The sequence below is a fragment of the Saccostrea echinata genome, unplaced genomic scaffold (genome assembly GCF_033153115.1).
Source record: "Saccostrea echinata isolate AGI-Se365-2 ecotype Australia unplaced genomic scaffold, CSIRO_AGI_Sech_v1 ptg000054l, whole genome shotgun sequence".
Classification (NCBI taxonomy): Eukaryota; Metazoa; Mollusca; class Bivalvia; order Ostreida; family Ostreidae; genus Saccostrea; species Saccostrea echinata.
Window position 1 is genome coordinate 66,022,377 of NW_026889803.1, and position 25,752 is coordinate 66,048,128.

The window sequence follows — 25,752 nt, forward strand, 5'->3', positions numbered from 1 at the left end:
GTCTGTGAAGCCTGCTGATAAGGACGCTTAAGCATTTAGGAATATAATGACCCAATAAATGTAGGAAGTTTGTCCAGGAATGCTGTTGTTATTTTGAAGCTAATCACGGCTATATCTGATTATCTCTCACCTTGGCTTTGTTCACTGTCAGAAGCCATTAGAGCGCTCGTCAGCTCCTTGCATGAGCTGCAACACAACAGCAGCAGAATCGCTGCTCCTGGCAGCTGGCTCCTGGTGTGATGACCAGACGGACCTTGATGACAAGGGCAACCGTTCTGTGACATTTTATCAATCCCGATCACTGCTCTCCTGTGAAAGGCTATTGTGAAATAATGAAACAGTTGCTAAGATATGTAAAATTGATATGTCAATTGAAAAATAGATTGTGCAAGACGAGATATTGATTCAGAATTAAATTTTACATTTGTGTATGTTTGTGTGAGAGAGTAATAGGTAATCTTTTGTCATTGGTGATTTTTTAATTGATTCAGTAGGCAGAAAACTTGCGAGTGACTCTGTGAGGTATTTTGTGTTGTTTCCATTCAAATAAATCTTCTTTTAATGTGAGGTTTAATGCGTAGATCTGTGTGATTAATACCAAAATCTATAAAATCTTGGTTGCCCTTGGCAACATTGATAGGGATGTACATATCTTAGGAGAAGTCATGATTTGCAGTGTTTCACAGGGATCAAATCCAATATTTGGACATTGTCCCAGGTTTTGGTCAGTGTTCCTATTGGAAGATAAGTATTTCACCATGCTTGTTGAAAGTATGGCAATTTATTATCATTGAAAACTCCTTGGTATTAGACAATGTATAAGGAACTGAAGGAAATAGAAATGAGAACAAAACATTCAGCAGTCTAACATTATAGATATCAGAGAAAATGATGATCATAAGTCTGTTAATGTGTGTAGAATGACGTATGTAATATATATCAATCATTTCCTAGGATTGACTCATTAAAAGACCAGATTGGGCTGTCTCAACCAAAAACAACCACACACATTTACCGCTTCTTCAAACACTGTGGCTTTTCTAAATGTGAATGTGTTACTTTATCAAAAAATCTGCATTCCCAAACAAAAGGTGAAGCTAGGAACCTCAGGTCTATGACGGATCACCGCAATAACATTGAACCATCAAATTATTTCGAATTTGAAAAGTTAAGTGGCATGACTCATAACAGGTACAAAATGTCTTCCCAATTATTTATAGAATTTTATAATTGACAAGAAACGCATAGGTGTCTGAGGCCTTAGAAAGGATCAAAATTTGAAATAAATGTTTCTCTCTTTAAAGTTTGTTTCTTATTTGAAAAAGAAGTGGTCTAGAATTTTGTTTATGCTGGGGGTTGAGAGTTCAACTTGCTTTATCCTTGGGAATCATATTAGGCTTGAATGATGAGTAGATTGTAAGGCCTAAAGAAGGGTGGTTAAAGCTGCATTCAGGGCTGAGATTGGGTCCAAATGGATGATGATTTTGTTGGGGATGACATTGATGCTGCTTCAGTAAGGGATCTTTGATTGATATGGACAGTGGTCCTTCTACAAAGAGGCTTTTTTCTATCATCATTGACAACCGTCAGTGAAGAAATTGCATTGTGACTGGGATGCAATTAGTGAATGCATTCACTTAGAATGGCTGCTAGCCAAGCTCTTCAACCAAATTTCTTGTCCATCAAAACCTGTATTATTGGAAATATGCCTGATAAAATTTTCTCAAACGTGTCCTTTCCAAAGCCAAAGAATCGAATGTTTGGCAGATGTATGCAAAAAATAGAAGCAGATTTCCATTCTGTGTTTATTCTAGAAATGAAGAGAGATTAATGTGCCATACAAATTTTTTGTCATCTCAACACTTAAACTTACTTGCCATACGCGTGCAGATTTCTGTATGAACATGCATTCAGTTTTTGATAAACTTTCTGCTTTAAGTGAACACTGAACAAAGTCCTCAGCAAATGAAATTAATTTTTTTAATAGAATGAAATAATGAATTTTGTAATGCTCAAGTTCAACAAAGGACTAGGTATAATAAGAACAACTTAAGTACCCACCTTCTTCCCACCCAGCAAACATTTTTGAAATAAATTCATTATTATATTATTAGAAATCAAATGTAAAAACTTTATTTTTGACAAGAATTTTTCCAAGAATAAAGCAATGTAAAAAATAAATTTTAAAGTTTGCATATATGCATGGCCAACATATAAGAAACTACATGATATTGGCCAACAAGTTAGACCTGAGTTGTCTTTAGATTTGTCCCCCTATAAATAAACTGAAGGGTACCATTTATTCAAAATGAACGTCTGGTTGGTCTTAAGATTTTAACATGCCGTCTTATGGTGAAATTTGAGCCCATTTCTTCATATGGTGGTATGGACTAGGTGAACTCGAGGCAGATCACCAACATTGTAGGTATTCTGTAAGGGCCATGCACAGTCACAGATGGCTGGTAGATCTCAAAGGGAATCCTTGTTGAATTCATTTATAATACAATCTGATCGATTTAAAGATGAAATGTTAATGTGTTATGTAATGTTCTTAATGCTTTGGATGGCTCAATTTTATTTTAATCAGGTGTTTAAAATTTGTAAGTTGAAAGATGTGTTTGTTATTCAGGGTCTTATAGTATCAATGCAAGTTTAATATAAATTATACGTATTGATCATTTCAAGGTATTGATAATGATAAATTTCACTTTGTGGGATTTTAAAATCGGAGCCCAATTTGTAAAACATTTTTTTTTACTTCAATTTAATGAACAAAAAAGTTTGAGGCTCATGTTTAACACTTCTTTTTTGTCTTATTGTCATGAAGCATTTTACCTGACATGTAAACAATACAGGCATTAACAGCCATTTACTAGCGGAAGTGCAGATACCATCCAAGCAAAATGTCCCAACCAATCACTATTGTTTCGGGTCTTTTTGTCTACAAACCAAGCTGAAAGATCTTAGTCACATTATTATTGAAAAATGCATGTATATTCACTACTGCCCCTTTAAATATAGAGATGGTAAAATTCAGAAATTTTTTTGTTGGTAAATTTGCTTGTGTCACCCCTAGGAGGCCACGACACCTATTTCGTTAGGCCTTTTCTCCCAAGCATCTTAAATTGCAGCCAAAATCATCATATCATTTTATAGCTTTTCCTGTTGTCATGATTGGCTCATAAAATGAAGGGACTGTGTACTATAAATAAAGAGAAATTATGTAACAATATTCTTTGCCTTTGTACTTAATTGCAGGTTAATTGTCTGGGGGGATCTTGTTCTATTCTTTACTGGGAACATTTTTATTGTCATCATTATACAAAGATATCAAAAAAGTTATTTATCTTGAGAAACCAATAAGACACTAAGTGATTTTTTGGTGGGAAATGGGGAAAAAAAAGACTTTGGAACATTGTGGAATGTAGTATGATGGTATAAAGAGTGGCCTGTTGTGTCCCTGTCTCTGGAAATGATGTGATCACAAATGTTCATATTGATTGTTAGTGAGCAGCATTGATGCCCAGATATTTTTGAATTGGTATATACCACAATCACAAAAGACCCACTTGGTGTGTTAATTTTATGTGGTAGATGATCAATACCAATGAAGTCGGGCTGCATTCATTTTCCCAATTATTGTTGAGCAGTGGTGAAGTTTAGTTATCAGTCAGAAACTCTAACTATCCCCTTCTGAGCCCTCATTAGGGTGCTTAACAATTTTAATTGTCATATTCTGTATTATGATGCTGCTGCTTCCAGATATTCCCTTTTTGTTTTTTAATGAGTATCCCATCCAAGCTGAATTCAAAATTTCCTTAAACTCAAATGCACACATTAATTTTTCTTTCTCTCTCTGCCAAGTTGTGTAATGTTATCCTTGGGGGGAAATGATTAAGTCTTGAAGATTCTATTTAGATTGTCATGTCTGGCATAAAAGCCATGATTTGATGTTTTAATTATGTTTAATTGATTAGCATATACATAAAAATTAAATCTTTTAAATCTTGTGTAATGCTGAAAATGTTTATGGTTCTTAAAGGGACAGAATTTTAAAATTCCATTCATTGAATTGTGAAGTGTTTATAATAAACAGATTTTTTTTTAATTTCCCACACACAGTTTTGTAAAATATTTTGCATTGTCATTTCTCCTTTTTGAAGTTGAAATCAAATTTATCCTTTTTTTTCTTTTTTGGTCATTTAACATTAAAAGTCCCTCGATCTTTATCTTGTGCAAGGCTGTTGATGTGATTGGAAAGATAATTATATAATAGTAATCACTGTCCTGATTAGAAACTCATTTATAACCCTAAGCATCTTTGCCCTAATGAGTTATAATTTAATTAAAATTCACCATGGTTACTTATGCATGTTATTTATCTTTTTAGATTGAAGATGCCATGCTTATGTTTGACAAGACAACAAATCGTCACAGAGGTAATTATAGCAATGGGTCTGTCAGTGATCGCCCCCAGCTTATCTGATGGACTGAAGACTTTGATAGAATGAAACATTCAATTTGTAACTATTAGTCGGGGAAAAAAAAAGAATATGGCAAACTTGCTGGTTACCATAGTAACACTCCCACTCAAATCGGCAAAACATTATTTACAGCTATTTTGTCCAACTAAAAATAAAATTTTTGTTGTAAATACAGAAGATATTCATGAAATATTTCTTCTGTCATTATAACAGACAGGCCTTTTGCTAATCAGATACTGAAACCCCATTCATTTTAACTCTTTGATTGATAAGAACAAGCAAAAAAAAAAGGGAAAACTAGAGCTTATCTATGCTGAACTGTTCTTGTTTTGGAATTTTCTTTAATAACACACTTAAGCAATCGTATATATTTTCTCTATGATTTGGCCCTATAATGTACTCTGGATTTGTTGAATCGTACGTTTTTCAGCTATGATGACGTCCAAAAACAAGTTTTAATAGTTATTCCATAGAGGGCCAAGGACAAGTTAATGATAACATGAAAAAAGCAAGGAAATTACATGTAGTACAGAACTACACAAGTACTGCCTTCAGAGAGAGTCAATCTTGACAAGCTATTACGAGCTCAGACCACCTTGTTTTATTTACCTTGGCGTGGTTCTCCTAGAACTGGTCATACTCTTGTGTTGTGATTGTGCTGTTTTTGGTGCCCCCCATAATTAATGACATTAAAATCGACACCATCAATAAACCATTTTGTATAAGTAGAGGGATTCGCCCCGAGACAAAATAAGACATTACTGCAACTCCATCTATCATGAAATCATTATTTTTAATCAAGTTGGCATTCTTGGAGAGTGTGTGTGTAATTGCTGTGCTAGTGAAAGTAATTTTGCTGGTGCCAAACCCTCTTTCCAATCAGACTCGGCAAAGGAAAATTTATATTTGTCTTTTTTTTTTAACAACAGCTCTTTATATTTCAAGTTCTTGCGCAAAGCTTTGGAAGAAAAAAAGTTAAAGTGTGAAAGAGGGATTTGTGCATTATGGTTTTTAGCTTTTTAGAATATGCATGTAACTAGTAATAATTATTTTAGCTATGATAGTTCAGAAGTTTTTATACATGGGCTTTGGAATGCTTACTAGTTTTTAATTCCATTAGAGTAGCAATAAAATGCTTACTGTCAGAGCTGCAGAATGTCTTGATAATACAGTTCATAATTATCACTGTGTATATTGTGTCATATATAGTTGTCTTGGTCTTTGGGTAGTACTTCAGTATTTTACATTTAACACTGTAGTTATATCTATTGTCTTAGTGTAGTTATAGAGTTGGTGGATACAGCGTTTTTGGTCTAGATGAAGTAGAACAGTTTTATATAAAATTTCTTTGTTGTGGTCAGTAAGTTTCAATGGCTAATTATGTGCACATACTAGTAATTTTAGTGGTTTCAGGAAATCAGAAGACATTGTGAATAATTCTAGGACTTTGTGGATATTTACATGATTGTCTCTTCTTTGTTGAAATATCTGTGATTCTGGATTATTAGCCACAAGGAAGTGTCTTCTGTGAGTATATGTGTAGGAGAACAGAGTTATGGACAAGTGAAAAAAATATCTTCCTCAGGTGGGTCAGTAGATATTAGAGATCAGATAAAGTAGGCATGTACATTTGTAGTTAATATTGGGGGGGGGGGGGGGGGGGGCAAAGCAAGGAAGTTTCTAGAAGGAGTGAAGAAACTGAATCGATTAAAATCAACAAAGTTGATAGAATTTAAGGAATGCCAGTACACAGTTTGCTTCTAATGATGTGCATAGGATAAAAGACATTGACAGTAGAGCAGAAGTTTGATGTAGAAGAACAGCAGATTGTAAACACGTCATTAGAGTTGGAGCAAGAAGACGCTACTGAGTTCAAACTTTGTAAATAGCTCAAAGAGCACACAGATTCTTTTCTCTGACATCATGCAAGCTAAAGAATTGTAAAACCAGGTGCTCGGCATCACAGTTCATTGGGAGCTTTCTGCAGGGTTGCCTGTTTATTTTTGTGCCACTTGCTGCCGGAGTGTTGTCATTGTTTAACAGCTGAAGCCTGTCTGTCTGTGCCACAAAGCCCTGTTAAACAGCTGAACTTTCCATTTCAAGAATTCTGGGCTTTATTAATATATTATATTTTGTAAGTTTTTATGTATGTTGTGGCAAACAAGGTTGAAATGTAAATGTTTATGATTAGCATACCATCTTTTTTGGCTAAGACATACAGTCTTTATATTTCTACACCAGGGATTAGAGAAATGAGTATAAAAAGTCCTGTCTTACTCTATAAATAGGAGATGATTGCTGTGGAGTTCTCAGTCAGTAAATAGGTGAGAAATGACTGGTGGTATGTGAAAATTGTACAATTCTCACCAGATCCTGCAGCTTCAGAAGGCAGTTTTTGACAATCTGGTGATAATGGGACTAGTTTTCATAGCAGTTTACACCTTAGCAGAAAGAACAAAGCATGTGTTGAATGGATAGAAGAACTACAGTTAAATATACAGCTTACATAAAACAGCATTTAATACCTTCTAAATATACCCTCCATCCTGGGGAACTGATTCAAGATTAATGACCTGTGATTGAGCAAACACATTCCAGACTTTGATGGTAAACTCTTTAAAAGTTAGCTACCCTTTTCTCAAAAAAGTTTTTTTGGAAAAAGTTGAATCAAGTATCAAAGTTAACATGCTTAAGTAAACACAAGATGATTGGAAAACCTTCTAAGGACCTTTTAGACCTTGGTTCTTGCATTAAATAAACACATTTTTTAGATTGGTCTCGAAGAAGGATAAAGGAAACACAGTATTGAAAATATGCCCCTCATCAGAGTTTCTTTGTTGACTTCAAATTTAACTGAGAATGAGACTCTGCTACTTCTCGGTCTGGAGGGAAGCAGAGACAGAGATTCCTGCGTGTTTGAACCCTGATAAGATGGAGGAAGTAGGGTTAGGTTGTGTCTGCCAGAAAAGTATTTACTTGTCTGTAATACCAGCACTTTGTTGCCTAGCCCTGCATTTGGAAGATTAAAGTTGTCTTTTGAATAAGCCTCTTGAGAGAGTTAGTGGGTAGAATTTTCATGTTCTTGTCACTAAATCAAATTTTAGAACTGGCATTCCTTAAAATGGGTGATTGCTAGGGCTGGATTTACTTTTTATACACTTTAATATCCATCTGGTCTATACAACCCCATGCAAATTTTAGCAAGGGTCTCAATCATGTGTCAATATCTTATGATTGCATTACATTGTTTCCACATGATGGTAAATTTTTTATATTCATCAGATCTCAGGTGTTTTATAAAGTAAAGGTGTAAGGGGTCTTTTCTTTTTATTAATCAAAATGCAGTGTTGTGTGTATAATTCAAATGCCACATTGATTGGCATCCAATCAGAGCCTTCATTAGTTAGCAGCTCTCATCACCAGGGGGAAAAAGTCATTGATATTCATCTATGCTGGCCTGCAGTCACTAGCCTATATGTAAACACTCAAGCCAGGATATGAAAATTCATGGATTTCTCCCTCTTTTGTGATCAATTGAAAGAGTTAGATTGGAATTGGTCATTCTTATGTGATAGAGGCTTTGTAGGAGGTCATTACTATAGGCAACCAGTAATCATTTTTACAGGTCATTAAGTTTCTTTATTGGATGTCTCCTGGTATGACATGCATCTTAATGCCCGTCATCATTAGTTCACATTCCCCTTTTTGTCCGCAGACCCAAGTGTCAGCATCCTCCGCTGATAAGATATTTTACAGTTCACTTCTCTGTTTCATCTATACCCAACAGAAAACCTCTATCAGGAAAAAAAATGCATAAGTTTGCCAACTTCTCTAATTTATGACTTCTGCAGAACCGTATTAATTTGCGAGAAAACTGCAAATTATCTGAAGCAAGCATATGATGATAGAGCTCTCGAGATTGAGAGAGGTTGAGGGGCTTCATTATGGGGACCAGTTTACTCATATCACACACAAAATCCTCAAGTAGAGGTTAATTTACACCCTATTATTCTGGAAATGTAAGAAATTGGGTGTGATTGCTATTGGCATTGAACCATACCATTCATTTTGTCGACTTTAGCAGTCCTTGCTGATGATAAATTTCAGTGCATAGAGCTGGTTTATCATGACTGCTTCCCAGAGTCTTGGGAATATCCTTCGGTAATTACCATGATAACTAGTCCTGCTGTGAAAGGAAAACAGTTATGCAATGTAATTAAATTACACCAAATTATTGGAGTCGGCAGTGTTCATATAGTTCAGAATAATCACAGAGTATGTGTTTGGAGCTGTCTATAGGCTCAGATTGGCCACTCTCACTAATAGTCTCAAAGTGTGTCAAGTGCAAGTAATTAACGGTATCTCTTTATTATGTAAATTTGGGCTGATTTTAACAAATATTGGCTTCTCTCATTTGGTGCTCCTAGTCCATAGTTTCTATATTTAAAGTGAATTTATTCCAGGAAGAATTTAATGAGGGTCTTTGTATTGAAAATATCCAATGTTTTGCTGACAGAGCAGCCCAGTTAGGGGAATGAAATGGTTGGATTATATATTTTTTGAGTAATTAAGAAACTCAACAAGGCATATTTTTAAACCCTGAACATACCATGTAACACATTCATAGATCATTGTCAGATCTTGTATTTAGATCAACTTGGCATGTATCTATTTTTAAACAGTTGAAAAGTGATTTAGGAGAATCAAACATACCCAAAGTAGGGTGAAGATCTTTCATTAGTTCTTTTTTTAGATTTCTTGAGAAGAAGAAATAGCTGAAATGGAAAAGTTTATTTCATAGATTTACATCAAGAAAATAGAAGTGGGTTTATGTGAATTTTTTTTTTTGTGGGGTCTGATCATAAAGTCCGTTTGTAAGGGGATAGATTAGAAGTAACGGCGTATTTCACTTTTGATGTTGTAACGTCCTGTGAGATTTATCTTTATGTGGAGTGCAAAATGATGAGTAATATTGACCTTGGGTTTGGCTTCGTTTAAACATAGCAAAAAGACCTATCTTAAATTGATCTCGGAAATAGATGAGTCTGAGAGAATGCTCGCATGTTGGCTTAGCAGGGTCCAAAGGAACATGTTCATGGTAATCGAATCGGCATGAAATCTAATGAAATTAATTATCATTGGATGTTGAAATAAAAACATATTTACTAGGGAGATGTATTGCAGAAATGTAATTTTCTACTGGAACATGAAATTGCTTTCAGGTTTTAAGATGAAGAAAGAGTGATATTGTGGAAATTTGTTTTATTCGTTTTATGTGTAATGTCGAGATCGGTTGCCTTTCCCTGAACTTGCATTGACTCCTTTGCATAAAAGCCATTCAGTTGACCTACTTTGAGTTTTGAAAAGACGAGTATAAATGTGTTGTTGCTGGTTCAATAACATGGATGAAGGCGCTTTATAATGCATACCCACAGCGTAGGAGGAAATGATGAAAAAAAAATTGAAGGTAATTACCAGGTGCACAGAACCATGCTGATAAAGAGCCAGTTATCTGCCCCTGTTGTATACTCTGTAAGAGTTAAGCTGTGGACAAGCTTCGCATCAGCAGGGCAGTTTAAGGTCTAGTGCAGTATACAAATTATAAAATAAAGAAAAAAGATTCCCAATACAATTTCTGTTAAACAAAATTTTGAAATATTTTTCAAGTAAAAGTCATGTACCGGTACATGTGCTTCAAAAAAACCAAAATGGTGATTGTACACTTTAGACAAAATTCAAGAATTGACAGCGTGTGCATGCCTATAAATCACATATTTCAAGTATTTAATGCATATGTAAATTAAAGGATACCTTTCCCCCATTTCTGTTGATGTATTGAATATTTGTATTCCTCTGAATGTTCACTAAGGATTAAAATTTGTGTCTTGAAAGAAGTTTTTATTGCAACTTTTGTGTGAGATTGCTAAGCAACGATGAAAACTCAAGAGTGAATTTGAAAATTTAATTCCAATGTGAATTGCTCTCGAGATAGTTGTGACTTTCATCCAGATTTTATCCCAATACATTGCTTTTAAAGAGCCGTTTGTCGCAGATATAGCACAGAAGGTCCAAAACAAACACGAACCAAAATACTGTACGCATTTCACCGCTGTTAAAGCACACTGGTTGCATAGATTAAAATTCCTTTGAAATTTTTAGTTAAATACATACAGAGTTGTTTTGTTAGTCTTTTGAATTGATACAAAGTTAAAAAGTGATAGTATTGTAAATTTATCGATACTTTGATACATTATATCTTTAAGTATTCTGAATTTTCAAAACCTGATTATGGTCCACCAAAATTATTGAGGACTTGGAATAACAATCCATTTTTGTATCAGAAAAGCAGAGTGACATTATCTTTTGGCACAGAACTTGTGTGGTCCTGATATATGTAGGTCAGTTTAATTTGTTGACCGTCCTTTTTTTATTAAGACATAATATAGTAACCACTTTGTCTTTGGTTACCAGGTCCAGTAATGTTAGGGAACACAAAAGTTGACTGTTAAGCTGTGTTTGCTCTATGATAGGACTAATACCCAGTACTAACACAGCGATCTGTCATGCTCTGACAATATCTAGTACCTCTTGGCCAGCTATGTTTGTCCACAGATTACTGCTAGAGGAATAGTTCTTATTTTACTGTTAAAAATATAAAGGATTTTCTATATTGAGCAATATCCAACATTAGTCTCTGGGTTGTTCACTTTCAGATTTTACCATCTTTTTAAGGATTTTTTTTTTCTCTTCCTGTTGTAATATGTACATCACACTATGTGTGCTTATTTTAATTCTAATGCAAATCATTCACATACTGGTAATAGTCTTAGTAGTACACTTGAGAATTTTTTTTATGTGCACCCTCCCACATTAATGTGAATGAATTTGCTTTAATGTTTGATCATTACATTCAAAATAGAAAATGGCTGCTACCCAGGTCAGGGTTGTTGCTAGGAGATATAACAGAATAACAAGATGAGGATAACTATTGAGCAGACATCTTCTGCTAGCCCCCAGGACATTGCTAGGCAACAAGAACATGCGATAATGACATTTCATGATGTGCTACCACAAATCATAGCCACAGTGATTGTCTAGAAGGATTTGGTAATAGCAGAATCACAAATGAATTTGAAAGGAAAATGTCAGCTTCAATTATATAATATCGGCTTACAAGACACATTTTATCGTTGTCACACGAGGACTATTCCTCAAATTGATGTACAACAAAAACATGTAAATTAGATTTCCATTGGCAGATGAACCAATTTTATCGTAATAGCCTTTCATCTTTCTACTGCGTATAAATTTCTGGACGTCATCATTTTCGATTGTTTTAAACATCTGTATTTCAATAAATTTCCCATAACGTATTGATTGTATTTTATGGTTCAAAGGATCTTTAAGCTATTGAAGGAATAACACATTGTAAATAACAAAAATGCAATATTTTTTCTCCATAAAATATTGGTATGTGTAGTTAAGAGTTGAAGAAGTCAGGTGTGTTTTTTATATCTGAAGATTCACATTTCCTGTTTAGAAGAAGATGCACATGTTCTGAAGTATGTTTATATCTTTAAGAATTTATAAAATGGAGCCCCGTGGAGATTTGAGTTTGCACTTGTTAATTAATGGTAGCCTGGCATTCTTTTGAGTTTTCCCGAAGAGCCTGGAGCTCTTGAGTGAGGGATGATGATAGGATTAAGATTTCATTATCAAAACAGTTAGGCTCTGGTGTGATTTTCAGGACCTGTGTAATATTGATTTAATGGCATTGGAATCTCCACATTGCATCAAATAAGAAGCAAAAAATAATTATAGATGGCAGGGCTTCCAAGTATATCATAATGGGAAACCAACAAGGCTCTCATGCAATTAGCCAAAACATCGATTTAATTTTTTTAAAATCCATAATCAGTTGTCTGTGGTAATTAGTAAACCAATTTCAAGGTTTATTGGAAGTTATTATTTAAAATTATTACTGGTCATGTTTTTATCAGCATAGTCAGAAAGTAGCTACAAGATATAGAGTCAAGTGGTATTTTGTGGTGTTGATTGGGAATGGTGATCTACCATGGTGGATCCCTGTAGCTACTGTGCTTAATCATGCAGATTGTTGATAATTTGGAGATGGGAAGCCATGTTTCTAGGCGCCTAGAACACCGACCCCTTACTGGGATCCATTATGGCCCTAAGTAAAATAGGTAATCTTGGGATAGAAGAGATGATATACTAGAAGTAAAGTAATGTGCACTCCTGTTGACTAAGCTGGAGATATGTGTGGATTAAATCCTGATAAGCAGATGATAAGGCACAGTATTGGCTGTGTCAGAATTCTGAGAACAGGTGCTTTTTTGATGATATCACAGACTGCATGCAAAAATTGCCAGAAAGTGATGCCAGTAGCCTATGGATTTCCAATGCTAGGTTCTGATACAGCAGTGTCATTATCACTAGCAACCGGTCATTAGAGAGAGTCTTTATTGGGCAGTGAAGAGAGGTGTATCTCCGTTCAAAAAAAAAAAAAAAAGTAATAAATATTTATAGAACCTAAATTACCCAACCTAAAACCTGATTGAGGAAAATGTGAAATTTGTGGCAGCTATCAATTCGCCATTGACTTAATATAATCAAAGTAAGCAAAGCCCTGGCTACTTTCAAAGATATTTCTATCAGGGTCTAGCTGATATGTGAAATCAATGAAAAATTCCTTTCACATATATCTGGAAAATCATCAGACATGTTTGCACAAGTCTTAGGTACACACTTCATTGGGATGATAAATGCTAAAACTAAAACAACATGAACAAGGTCACAAGGTTAAATAAAAGAGAAAGCCTGATCCACCATCTAAATTCCTTGGTTGTTCAGAACCTTGGTACCAAACTTATAAAGATTACAGAATGACAGATCATATGGCAGAAAACAGAGCAATCATTTCACATTTTCTCACATTGATCTGTGAATGTGTTTCAGAATTGAGTCTTCTTTTTTTTTTAAATGTCTTCAAATTTCTAGTGTTTCAAAAACCCAAGGTTTTTATTATATAAAGACATATGTTAAAGATACATGAAACTGACAAACAAATACATGCATAGCTAAAAACATGGGGGTACCTATTCTCTGGTATATTAAAACTTTGGTTTATGCAGTTTCACAAGATTACCGTTCATTTAATAGGAAGTATTTTGCGCTGAGCACCTAATACTGTTTACACTGCTGCTACAGAAGGTGTTTACATAGAGGAAGTCTCCCATAGTTCACCAAACCAGATGCTTTCCCCATTTCCTAGCTGTGAAATTAGAGAGATTATGTTTAATCTTGAAGGTTTGCATGGGTAAAGTTTATAATTGTTGGAAAATTTGTAGCCTTCTCCCTCATTAGGGAAGCCTATTTGTATATGTTGGTTTGAGTGTGAACATCTACACTTTAGGGATACACAGTGCAGAGAAAAAGAAATTGACGTATTTTCCTCTGGATCAAATCCAACTAATCTAGGAATATTTACACACCCAGCAAATAAATAGAACTTTCGTAAAGCTCATCACGTTTCTAAATTTTGTATTTAATTATGTGGGAAGGCAGTATGCTTTTATCTGCAAAATAGCTGTAAATGATGTTCAATTGGAGATGAAATTCCAAGGATGCATATATAATTTATTTTTATCTTTAGTTTTCAGAGAGCTAAGCAGTTAATGGTTTCTGAATTCTTTATATATAAACTGATGACTTGTATATTTCAGGAATGAACTGATGCAGGCCCTGATGTCTGGATCTGTTGCCATGATGGTATATAACATGACTTAGTAGATAGCCAATCAAATTTAGCCTCACAAAACTTAGACCAAAACATCTAGACCAATAAAAAGCCAGCTAGCTTTCAATATTGTAGATTGTACTCAGTGGTAGTGTATTATAATCCAGGAATTTTTTTGTCTGGTAATTTTTTTGGTGGAAGTCTTACACTGCATCTAAATTTGGACCAGTTTTTCCTAGCCCTCTATAACACAACCTTCTTACAAAGAGCAGACTCTTACCATTGTATTCACAGAAAAAAAATACTCTACATAAAAAAAAGCTTTTGATTATTTTTGTCTTGGTAGGCTTTTATTGTTGGTAGACTGAGTAGGAATACATGGAAATTTTTCTGTAGCCGTATTTGCTTTTTTCGATTCAATGTTCTAGTGCATGACTGTTTCTAGTGTTGTACTGTTTCTTCATTGGAATGTCAGAGAGCATAGGCCATCACTGCTGTAGCGTATGTTTCTCACATTAACATTAATAACTGGACAAATCTGTAGACAAAATAAATGCCTTATTTGTATACTTTTACCAATATATTTCTCTTGTTATTTTTAATAAAAAGTTTTTTAAGAAAAAAAAAAGACAAAAGAATTTATTTGTGAAGAATTTTGGTACGTAAGGAGTTCCTTGGTTTAAAGTAAAGAATGTCATATTTGATGACAGCTGTAAACTGTAGAGTTAGAGTGAATTAGATGGCACTTTTCTAAGTCTTTAGTTAGACTAGGAACAAGGTAATCCATTATTTGGGCAGTTTGGAGATGGAGGAAGCCACCTATTACAGGCTCATATAAAGGTTCCAGTAGACCTGTGCATCTCTGATATTTCCCACCAATGAGTCGTCTGTATTTTCTCGTTTATTTAATATTTTTTGTCAGTTTGGGGGTGTACTTGAGTTAGATGTAATGGTTACTGCTCTAGACATGAATCATCGCGGTATTACACCTTATAAACAGTCAAACAAGGCTTTAGAAGAGCACAGGGACCTGGGTGGAAAAGATGTTTAAATAGCATTGTTGAGGTAAACTAGCCAAATATTGATTCAGTCAACCTGTTAAACATCTTTAAGATTCTCACCCCGTGCTAATGGTTGTATGTATACACCAAAAGTCCTTGTTTTGATCAAACATGGTAATTTCAATTTTTGGTCTACAAAGACTTACTCGTTTGAACTGCAGAACAATTGAAGAATACTCAAACATGTTTAGCAAACTGTGAACAGCATGATGGGTTTGGAAAGCAAGGTCTATTCCCAGCCCTGGGTCGAAGTGATGGCATTGTTTGAGAATTGTTGTAAAGTCACAAAAATTCACCACTGTTTACTCACCTCTGATAAGGGCATATTGATCATAGCGAGTATTGAGCTGTAATTTAATTGGTGGAAGGAGTCCTTTGGTCTGCACTATTGGTTTTAAAAACAGCAGAATACATGTTAAGCAAACAGAAAGGAAGATTTTGGTCTAAATTTGTTAAGAGGTTAAATTTTGGATGATCCATTAAAAAAAAAGAGAAAAAAAAGGAAAAAGTCTTTTATGTACCATCATGGGACAACAGACAAACAGACAGGGTACTTAGGTTAGATTTAGGATTTTGTTTTAATAAGATGCTTAATGCACTGTTTTGAAATTTTTTTAATTTTGTCTTTGCAGGTTTTGGATTTGTGACATTTGAGGTTGAAGATGTTGTTGATAAAGTGTGTGAAATTCATTTCCATGAGATCAACAAGAAAATGGTAAAGAAAAGAAAGTTATTAATTGCACGTATCCAAACACAACTTCAGACATGTAACGATGGCTCAGTACACAGGAAGATGATGAAGTTGAGAGACTATAAAATATGAAATGTAACACGAAAGCAACATATTTACATGACACATAGCTGTGTAGTACCACAACAAAAGTAGTTTCGCTTTGCATACTACAGGACGTGTACATTGTCTACATAGATTCATTGTTCTAACAATAGCCAGGAATAGGACATTGCTCTAAGACACCTGTAGATACCTTACAAACACATCATAAAGTCATAAAACAAACAAATTTTACAGGTCATTTAAAGATAAAGAATGGTGCCCAACTTTCTACTGTGGTGTGTTCAAACTGACATGGGTCAATATTACCTAGACTTTCTTTAAATAGAAATATAAGATGATGTATGAAGAGTCATAATAAAGAAGTTTTTATTACAAGATGATGAAATGGTCCTGTATGAAACATGGAACTTTGTTAAATAAAATATGGAGAATGATACAAATTTATTACAATATGATTTTCAGGTTGAGTGTAAGAAAGCACAACCAAAGGAAGTCATGCTACCCACCACCCTAGCAAGGGGGCGGGGCACATTGACCAGAGGGGCGTACGGTGAGTACCATCAGTAGTGACCGTCACTTGGATGTAGATTTTGGGTTGACAGTAGTGATACATATATACATATTATACCTCTTTTTTATAAAAGTAAATTCATTGCACATGATGACCTTTTGCCAAATGTTTCCATGGCCATTCATTTTTCTCTGCATGCTGTCAAAGGTAGATATTGAGTGGTAGTATTAAAGTGATAGTTCCCTCTTTTGTGAAAAGTTAAGAGAATTATGTTTGCTTCAGTCATTTCTTTATGAAGTGAGTGAGGGAACTCTGCATGTTGATGATTATCTTTGTATGTGGTACATGTACTACAAAATAATCTGGTAGTGTGGTAGAGAGATGATAAAGCTTATTACACATCAGGCAAGAGGTCAAATGTGCAAGGGAAGTAACTGCATCAAAGGGGAGATAACTGGCAGAAGTAGACATTGTGCTGCCTCACCCTGCTTTGTCCGATGTTACTGCACTTCTGTCTTTAATGTTTTTTCTAGATCAACAGATTTGTAGGTTTTCGCTGTTGAATGTACTAGTCTATTGTTATTTATATTTTTTTCATTAATTAAAACCTGAAATGGAAATTTTTACACGGAAGTTGTGGTAGATTTTTTTTGGTTTATTATTTTTTAATATACACAGTTCACAACACTTTGATTGTACATTCCTGCCGTGGAATTATTTTATGCACAGTGAGCTTTCTGTGTTATAGAATTCAATAGAGCTGGAATCATTTTCCAAAGCAAGTATGATACAATCAAAGGTGTTATTCTAGTGCAATTTAGTTCAGCTTGATTTTCTGGGTGGTTGAGGAAGTATTTTCAAAAAAAGTATACAATGGTGGAATTTCAATTCTAAATGTATGAAAAAACAAAAATATCCTTTTAGCAGTTTTGTAGTCGTGATATTTGTATTTTGTTTCTGATTAAGCTTAATACATACCTTTGAGTGTAGCCCAAAGGTAGGCGACCAGCTTCCTCACCCAGCAAACTGGTTCTCAGTTGCACTAGTACAAAGTGTGAGCTTCTTGCTACCACTAAAACTTGATTTCCCTTTTTCTAATCCTTTCTTAGTGACGGAGGATGGTGAAATCGTCTTGGGTGAAATTCCACAAGAATTAATTATGCCGGATCTGTGTAAGTTGTTCAGCCTCTGCTCTTTTTCAACTTGTACCAGAACTGCCCCTCTTTTTATGTCCTGGTCAGGATAATTAAAGAAAAAGAACTTCACAAACTAAGAAAGACAACTCTTGCAATTGTGTAACTAACTAACACTTTTAACAGGTTAGGGCTGTCGATACAAGAGAATCCTGTAGCTTGATTAATATCTGCTTCCTTACATTGGCAGCCCTGACCTGGTTATTCAGCTGTGACAGTCTGTCATGCATGACATCCGCTAGATTGTGTAGTTGGAATTTCCTAGAACTTTTTGTGTATTATCTGCCTGCATGATTTGGTTAAATATCTCTGTTTAGTTGTGTGAAACTAATCAGCTTTATGATATTTTAAAGTTTTTTTTTCTTTGTTTGTGTTTCAGGATAAATTTCTATTTAATACTATATTACACTTAGATGATAAACTTCATATTCTACATCTCATTTTAAACAAAATTATCTGTAAAATAATTTGTTTGTCAATTATGTATGCCATAAACAACTTGCATTTTTCTGGATGTGCTTTTGATATAGAATTTTAATTTTTTAAAAATGACATCTTAAGGTTTTATCTAAAACAAATTACTGCAAACATCTTTATGAATCAGCAACACCAGCATGTTTTGTAAGAGCACCATGGGAGTTCTTTAAAAGACGGGGGGGGGGGGGGGGGGGGGGGGGGGGCAGTTAACCAATAGACATAATTCATATTGATATGACAGAAAGCATGAGAATAAAAGCATGGATTAATTCAGTTCAATATCCTCTTACAATTGAACATATCCAATAAATTTTTCAAATTGGATTTCAAATTGCTACTGTAGACACACTATAGGATTAAAACACATGGAAGTTGGGTTAGTAAGAATGCATGCTCCATGGTTTTTCTTTGAGTCATTCGTCATTAAAGAATACAAAATTTATTATCCATTTTGCATGCACAAATTTTAAAGGAAACTGCTTTCAACATTTTTTCAAGGAAGTCATTTGAAATGGATGCAATTTTAGCTCTCAAGTTAAAAAAAAAAAATTATGCCCATTACGATCTGTCCACAATTTTAAATTCCATGTCCATAAATTATACAAGATGGAGAAATCAGACTTGATCATATAAAGCCAAGGTCATATGCAGAGGTCAGAGGTCAAAAGTTATTGTATTTCATAGACATAAGAAATATAAGTTTATAAATGGCTTATGTATTTTCTTCTTTATACAAGAATCCTTATAGACATATTGTCTGATGTTGTACTTGATAATCCTTTGGTCATGATATTGAGTGTTTACGGTCTTTATTTACAGGTTATCTTCCTACGGGACTGCCGAGCTACCCCTATGGTCGCGGATTTCCGACACTGGCCCCAGCAGGCTATTACTATCCAGGTATGGAAATTTTAGAACTAGGGCAGTGGTACCCCTTCTAAGCTTTCTGTCATCTTAACCTTTCAGCCCCGCAGGAAATACTCTATCATAGGGGATAATAAAGGAGAGAAATACAGCAACATATCAGCTGAGACCATGAGAAAATACGAACAGAAACTGTTGTGTATTTATTCTGTTACATGTTTATTTAATGCTTGTTAATTTATTGTACTATATTTTTTAAATATTTTGATGGGCTAATTTAATGGGCCAAAATATCTGCACTGCAGGAAGATAATTTTTGTGATGAGTGATAGGGCATGAATGGTCTCCAGTGCCAAATATCTTAATGGAGAGGAGGAATGTAGTAGAATTTGTTTATCTTTGTCTCTCTGCATGCAGAAGTCTTTATGAGTGGGCACAATATTGCCCAGCAGATTTCATTGTGTGCCATGTAATTTTGAACTCTAGCTATTGTTTTTTTCTGTTTTTTTGATGTAGTAGATATGTATTTCTATCTATAAAGCTTTGTTTTGTTAGTGGTGATATAAGGTGGAAATTTTTGCAGCTCCAATGTTTATTTCATTTGTTTCCAAGGAGAAGGTTTTGGTCTAAGCAAAGGCAAGTTTTTTTCTCTAGAGACACTTTTTGAACAGAGGTATTTTTTGTATCATAAGAAATGCAGTGAGCTGACAGGAAAGTCATTACTTTTATATAGTGTACCGTTAGGAAGGCATTTGGATTAGAAATACTCACAGAATGTAACCAACAAAGTCATAAACAATGAAGCTGGACTATTTTCCACTGTATACTGTAGATTCCTAAATATACGCGAGGAATTAATTGCGTAATTCCTCGAGAAGAACGACTCGCGAAATAAAATTACTCACTTTAATTTTTATGGTGCTGAAATCTGTTAAAAAAACTCTTGATCAAGCGACCACTCGTGAATTATACTTCACGCGATTTGTCGTCTAAGGGCCATTTCATGATATTAAGTACTCACGTAAAATAAGGAATCTACAGTATTGTGTAGTCTTAGTCACTATTGACCAGCAGATATCTGGTGTGGAATTTTCTTTTCATGTTTGTATTTGTTTATAAGGCATGTTGTTAATGACATTCATCAATGTTAATCCATTTCTTTGAATTTTTTACCATTTTGTTTACTATGAAGATATATGTTTAAGTATACGTAGGTACTTTAATTCATGTAGTTCAGTTATATTGTTTATAATGTCTTAAGTATATCTGCACAGCTAAAAAGCTTAGAAGTTTAAATGTTATGTAAGTTGTGTGTGTTTCTAATTTTATATGGTTCAAAAATAAGATATATAATGCATAGAGCAATAAAGAAGCCAAATTTCAATATACAAGGTCAAAATTTTCTATAATGACTGATCTTTCAAACATGGCTACCTCAAATATAATGATATTGCAAAGCTTGCCAAAAAAGATAGAGATTTTTTTTTTTGAAAACCTATTAGAATACTAGTAGACACTAGTCAGTTGAGTAGATGCAAAGAATTAATGAAAGTGTATATTTTTCACAGATAAAATAATCTAAATGGTTATATTTTACAATTGTTAATAGGGATTTGATAATAAGTATTTATTGTTCATTGAATAAAACTATAAAGAAACTATTTCTCAATGAAATGACAAGTGCACTATGTATGTTATGCAAAGATAAAGACTTGTCAGATGCTTTTGGTTGGTGAAAAGACTTTGCATAAGTAAAGTTTTTGGACTATCTTGTAATCAGATGCTTTAGAAACATTAACATGACCTTGCCAATCAATCTCCCCTTTAATTCATTAGTTATTAATTATTTATTAATAAAACCTGATAGATTATAGTGTTTGAAAATAGTCAAGGAGCTAACCATTGTTGCTTGTTTGACCAGCAAATTATAGGTAAATTTGGTGCAAAATTTTTTTTTTTTAAAAATTTTAATAGACAAATCAATGTTACCTGTAATCAACTAAAATTGTAATCATTTTGGTACACATACACTTTTTTTCTTTAAGAAATCATGTAGTGCACTATTTTATTTTGTAGAATTTTTGCAAATTGATTTTAAATTTGACATTGGAAAAGAAGGGGGGAGAAGAGAAGATTTTCCATTGTCTACTGCTTAAAGATTTACAAATTTATAAATACATTGGCATGTTAGATTCTCCCTAAGGAAATGATTCTCAGATGAGAGGGCATGGGCTATGGTGTCTAATTTTAGCAATAATTACCTGGATGGAATATCTTCTCTCCTTCCTCTGAGTAACCTTGACCTATTTATTTATGAACTTCTCATCCTATGTAAGCCTGTTAACTTTTCATGGTATGATCAGACAATTCGTCTTTTTTTTGGGAATAAAATTTTGTTAACAAATTTTGTTTCCTTAATGAAGAAAAGGATTACACGAGAGAGGAAGAAATTACGTTGTATTTGGAAAACTGGTCAAAAACGTGTCTTTCCATGTAGTGGAAATGACTATTTGTTTCGTGTAATTTGGCAGGCTTGAATGGAGTCAATACACCATCTGTAGTTGCACGTTCAGCTTCAGCTGTTGCAGCTCGCAGTGCTGGGGTTGGTGGGGCACAACATGGTGTTTTGGGCATAACAGCAAGTCCAAGTAAGCACCATAGTAACTGTAGCAACACCAGGTCAGGTGCCTTAAAACACAATGCAGCAGACTGTTCAACATTTTTTTTATCACATTAAATCAATGCATTGTAAGCTGGTCATTAATTATGTCCATTTTGAAAAGGACATTTTGATGCCAAGCTGTATAGTTCCATACTGTCCAGCACTCTGTATCTACAAATAGGATCCTGTCGTGACCTGGATTTGACCTTGATCATATGGATCTATGTTGTTTACTAACCTTGCTCTTCACTTAGCTAGTTTTTCATTTTTATCATCAGCATAGAATTAATTTATAACAAAGAAGCTGTCATTTTATTCTTCCTGCATAAAGCTGTATATCATTTTCATACAATGCTACAAGTCATGGTAGACCAACTGTGCATGTGATTTTTTTTATATTGTGTGTTTCAATCCATTGGTGTTGTTTGTGGTATTTATGCATATATATTTATTTATGTAATATAAGTATGGGAATATTTTTTTTTTTAACAATTTGAAATTGTATTTTGCTTTTTTTATGATTTTATATTGTTATTTTAGAAAAAAAAATTGAAGTTAGTAAAGAAAGGGCTTAAAAAAGGAAAATATAAATTGATTCTATCATTGATTAGTGTATTTCATATATTAACATGTTTTGTTTTGGTATGCATTTTAAGTTAAATGATAATTTTTGTGTATTTTGATGGTAGATTATAATTTGACCTACCTTTGAGAATGCCTGTTTTGTTGACATCGTCAATATTGGCTGTTCCGCTGATTTTGCATGTCTAAAAATAGAATCATCGCCACACTATTATTCAAGCTTCCGTAATATCTAGATTTAAGTAGATGTAGTGAACCAGTGCTTATTGTAGTATTTTGTTTATTTTGCATGTGGTATTTAAAACAGAAATGAAATAACTGTTTTGGCCTTTCTTACCAATATAATCAAAATTTAAACAAAAGAGAGGGAACAGAATCCATCCATAGTGTTTTTTTTAGCTTTCACTTTAATATCAATTAACAAAAAATTTTCTAAACATTTTTTTTTAAAAAGAAGAAGCATATCATATGGTAGATTTGTAGCAATAGATAATAATCATGGCTTATACTGTCATGTAGAAAAAGCATCTTCATAAAGTGTGTGCGTTGTTCTGTATTAGACATTGCAAAACCAGGGAAGCCAGCCTATACAAAATTTCACAGGGAACAATATACGTAAACCCATTATCTATTTGTTGTTATTTATATATGATAAACAATTGAAAAGAAGAAATATGTAATGTACTATTTAAGAGTTATTCCCCTTTTTCAAATATTTTTAAGTGTTCTGAGTAATTTATTAGCTAGGTCTCTTACCGTATTTGTCGTCTTTTGTATAGGCTTCCCTGGTTACCCCGCTGGTTTAATACAAACCCCCACTGCTACCCCCGGTGAGCGACAGGTCTCTCCTGCCATATATGCAGATATTGGTGCTACTACTAGCCCCTTGGCTGCCAACGCCCTACAAATACAGCGCAGTGAGCCCTCCCCACTGCCCGTCAGTAACTCGCCCTTGGCCAGGGTGGGAGAGCAACTTCTTACAGCACAAAGAACAGGTATTACTTCATCCTAATTTTTGTGAGCAAAATGTCATTTGTGGCCAAGGAAAAGGATGAAAATGAAACTGTTCATACAGTACATGAAGGAAGGTTACGGGCAAAAATGCCATGATATCTCAATATATACTGGAAGAAAAAAGGAAACTTGTCAGAAATTTTATCTTGTATGAAGGTTTTATTTCTAACAAGTTTATGTTGACTTCTTTATTTTTGACTGTATATCCAAACTCTACCCCAGAAGGGAAAAAAATCAGTTTTCAGCTCCTATGTGGAATTAATAAAAGATGAGAATATGGCATTCAAATTCTCTGGGGTAATATTAAAAATCTATATCGGTAATATATTGTATACTAACATGACACGAGGTGAATTTCTATCTGCACTGATGTATCTTAACAAAGTTGGTTTCTCTTTTTCTCTTCACTTATATGATGAAACTAGAGTGTTCCTGTCTTTTTTATGTTATGCAGATTTGTAAATAGAATAGATCTGTAGGAATACCTTTTTGGATAAGTGCATGCCAGATATCTTGACTGGAGTAGAAACTTTACATACAGAATAGATTTTGAAAATATGTGCAAGTATTTACTTATAACACTCAGTGCCTTGGATATGCACCTTTTGTTTTAATGCAAATTACCTTTGTCTCCATTCTTAACTTATTAGATATGCAAAATGTAGAATTAATGGTAGAGAACAACCTAACATTGTGGGCATGCAAATCAGGAAAATATAGTAGCCACATGGCATCTCCTCAGCATGACTTTATTCTACTTGGAAATCATAAATATTTTATGATGATGTCTTCGAATATCTTTGTAGTTTGTATACAAAACCTAAACAATCTCACTGCATTCTAAAGAATTGTGTTCTTTCTGTATATTAGTTAAAGGTCTCTTTATTTCACTGTAAGATATCTGCATGCTGTAGACAATAATTGTGTATAAACTGTACGGCTTTGAGAACAGATTAGTTGTGTCCTGGTGGATGACATATTTGCTGCTGAAAGTTTTGGGTTCTGGGTGAAGACAAATTAACAGTATGCAGATGGTTTTATGTTAGGAAATCCCTAATGAACTGAGTTGCTGTGTATGATGTTGGGGGATGTCTAATGAATTGAGTTGCTATGTATGGTGTTGGGGGATCTCTAATGATCTGAGTTGCTGTGTATGCTAGCATGAGTATGTTTCAGTCAGAGCATGTTGTTTGACTTTTCAGCTATGATGAGTAGCCTTGGACACCAGGGATTTCCCACCGCTACCTCTCCCAGCACTCGCTCTGTGCCCTTGACAACCAGCCCAGGGCCCGTGGATACCTTTATTGCCCAGGACGGGCTTGGATATATCCAGGCCACTAGCCCCCAGCCCACAGGCTTTGCTCTCAACACTGCAGTAAGTATCAGCCTTTGTAAATGTAGTGTAGATCCCTGTGTAACACTAGTTGTTTAGATTAGCTGGCCAGTGGAGAGTTTTCTGAAATACAATTATCAGATAAATCATTCAGCCATATTGAAGATTTGTTTTCAAAATAAAAAAAAAGAGAGGGGGAGAGATGCTAAATATTTGAGCTGTATAAATTAAGGGTACAAAATTAAAAATTAAATTATTTCAGATGTCTTGACACTGGTGTAGAAAGTAATCTAGTTTTTTGTGTGCACTCATTGTAAGAGGAAAATGGTAAAAAAAAAAAAAAAAAGCATGATATTATATACCATAAAACTTCCCTTTAAGATGCTATTTCAAATAATTATATAATAATTTCAAAGCATACCTATGACCCAGATCTATAGAGATAAGTAGATGCTAGTATATTATTGGTCCTTTAGTAGTAGAGAATTTTTTCTGGTCAATAAAAATTTCTAGAAAAGCAAGTTTGGAAAGGTTACCAAGTTCTGAGGATTTGGCACATCACAAGAGTTAAAATAACACTGAATGGGCACTCCTCTTTTGTTTAGTATGGTATACACGACGGACTAGGATATGTTGATGCCACTAGTTCAAATAGATACATTCACGATGTGTTAAGTAAGGTATGTCCGTAGTCTAGCATCCTCTTTGTTTCTGCTTCATCTGCATTTTGTCATCAGTTTCATTTGCTGCTGCATACCAAAAGACACACATCAGCAATCTTTATGCAAAATATAGATTAATTATTACCATTTAATTCATTTTCAAGGACTAGAAATTAACGCTGTTTGTGTAGAATCTTTTTTCAATGCATGCGTGAATAAAATTCTACTTTTTCTTACTGTCATCAGAGTAGTAGATGCTGGTCATTGCCATGGCATGTTGCCTGGTAGCAGGTGTCATGTATAATTCCCACCCAGAAAAAGAATATAATTGCATGCTTTGTGAAGCAGTAGATGAC

At 34.2% G+C, this 25,752-nt stretch overlaps 1 protein-coding gene across 8 annotated transcripts in view; it reads left to right on the top strand.

Annotated features, from left to right (window-relative positions):
• LOC133172665 (RNA-binding protein Musashi homolog Rbp6-like) overlaps positions 1-25,752 on the top strand; it is a 51,744-nt gene that overhangs the window by 20,916 nt on the left and 5,076 nt on the right. Inside the window, exons 7-15 of one of the 8 annotated variants that reach the window (XM_061307605.1) lie at positions 4,391-4,439; positions 15,935-16,017; positions 16,561-16,648; positions 17,719-17,781; positions 19,099-19,179; positions 21,675-21,791; positions 23,167-23,382; positions 24,604-24,776; positions 25,340-25,414. In XM_061307605.1, the coding sequence (XP_061163589.1) occupies positions 4,391-4,439; positions 15,935-16,017; positions 16,561-16,648; positions 17,719-17,781; positions 19,099-19,179; positions 21,675-21,791; positions 23,167-23,382; positions 24,604-24,776; positions 25,340-25,414 (945 nt within the window). The remainder of the gene's footprint in view (positions 1-4,390; positions 4,440-15,934; positions 16,018-16,560; positions 16,649-17,718; positions 17,782-19,098; positions 19,180-21,674; positions 21,792-23,166; positions 23,383-24,603; positions 24,777-25,339; positions 25,415-25,752) is intronic. The other 7 variants (XM_061307606.1, XM_061307607.1, XM_061307608.1 and 4 more) reach the window with 7 other exon arrangements.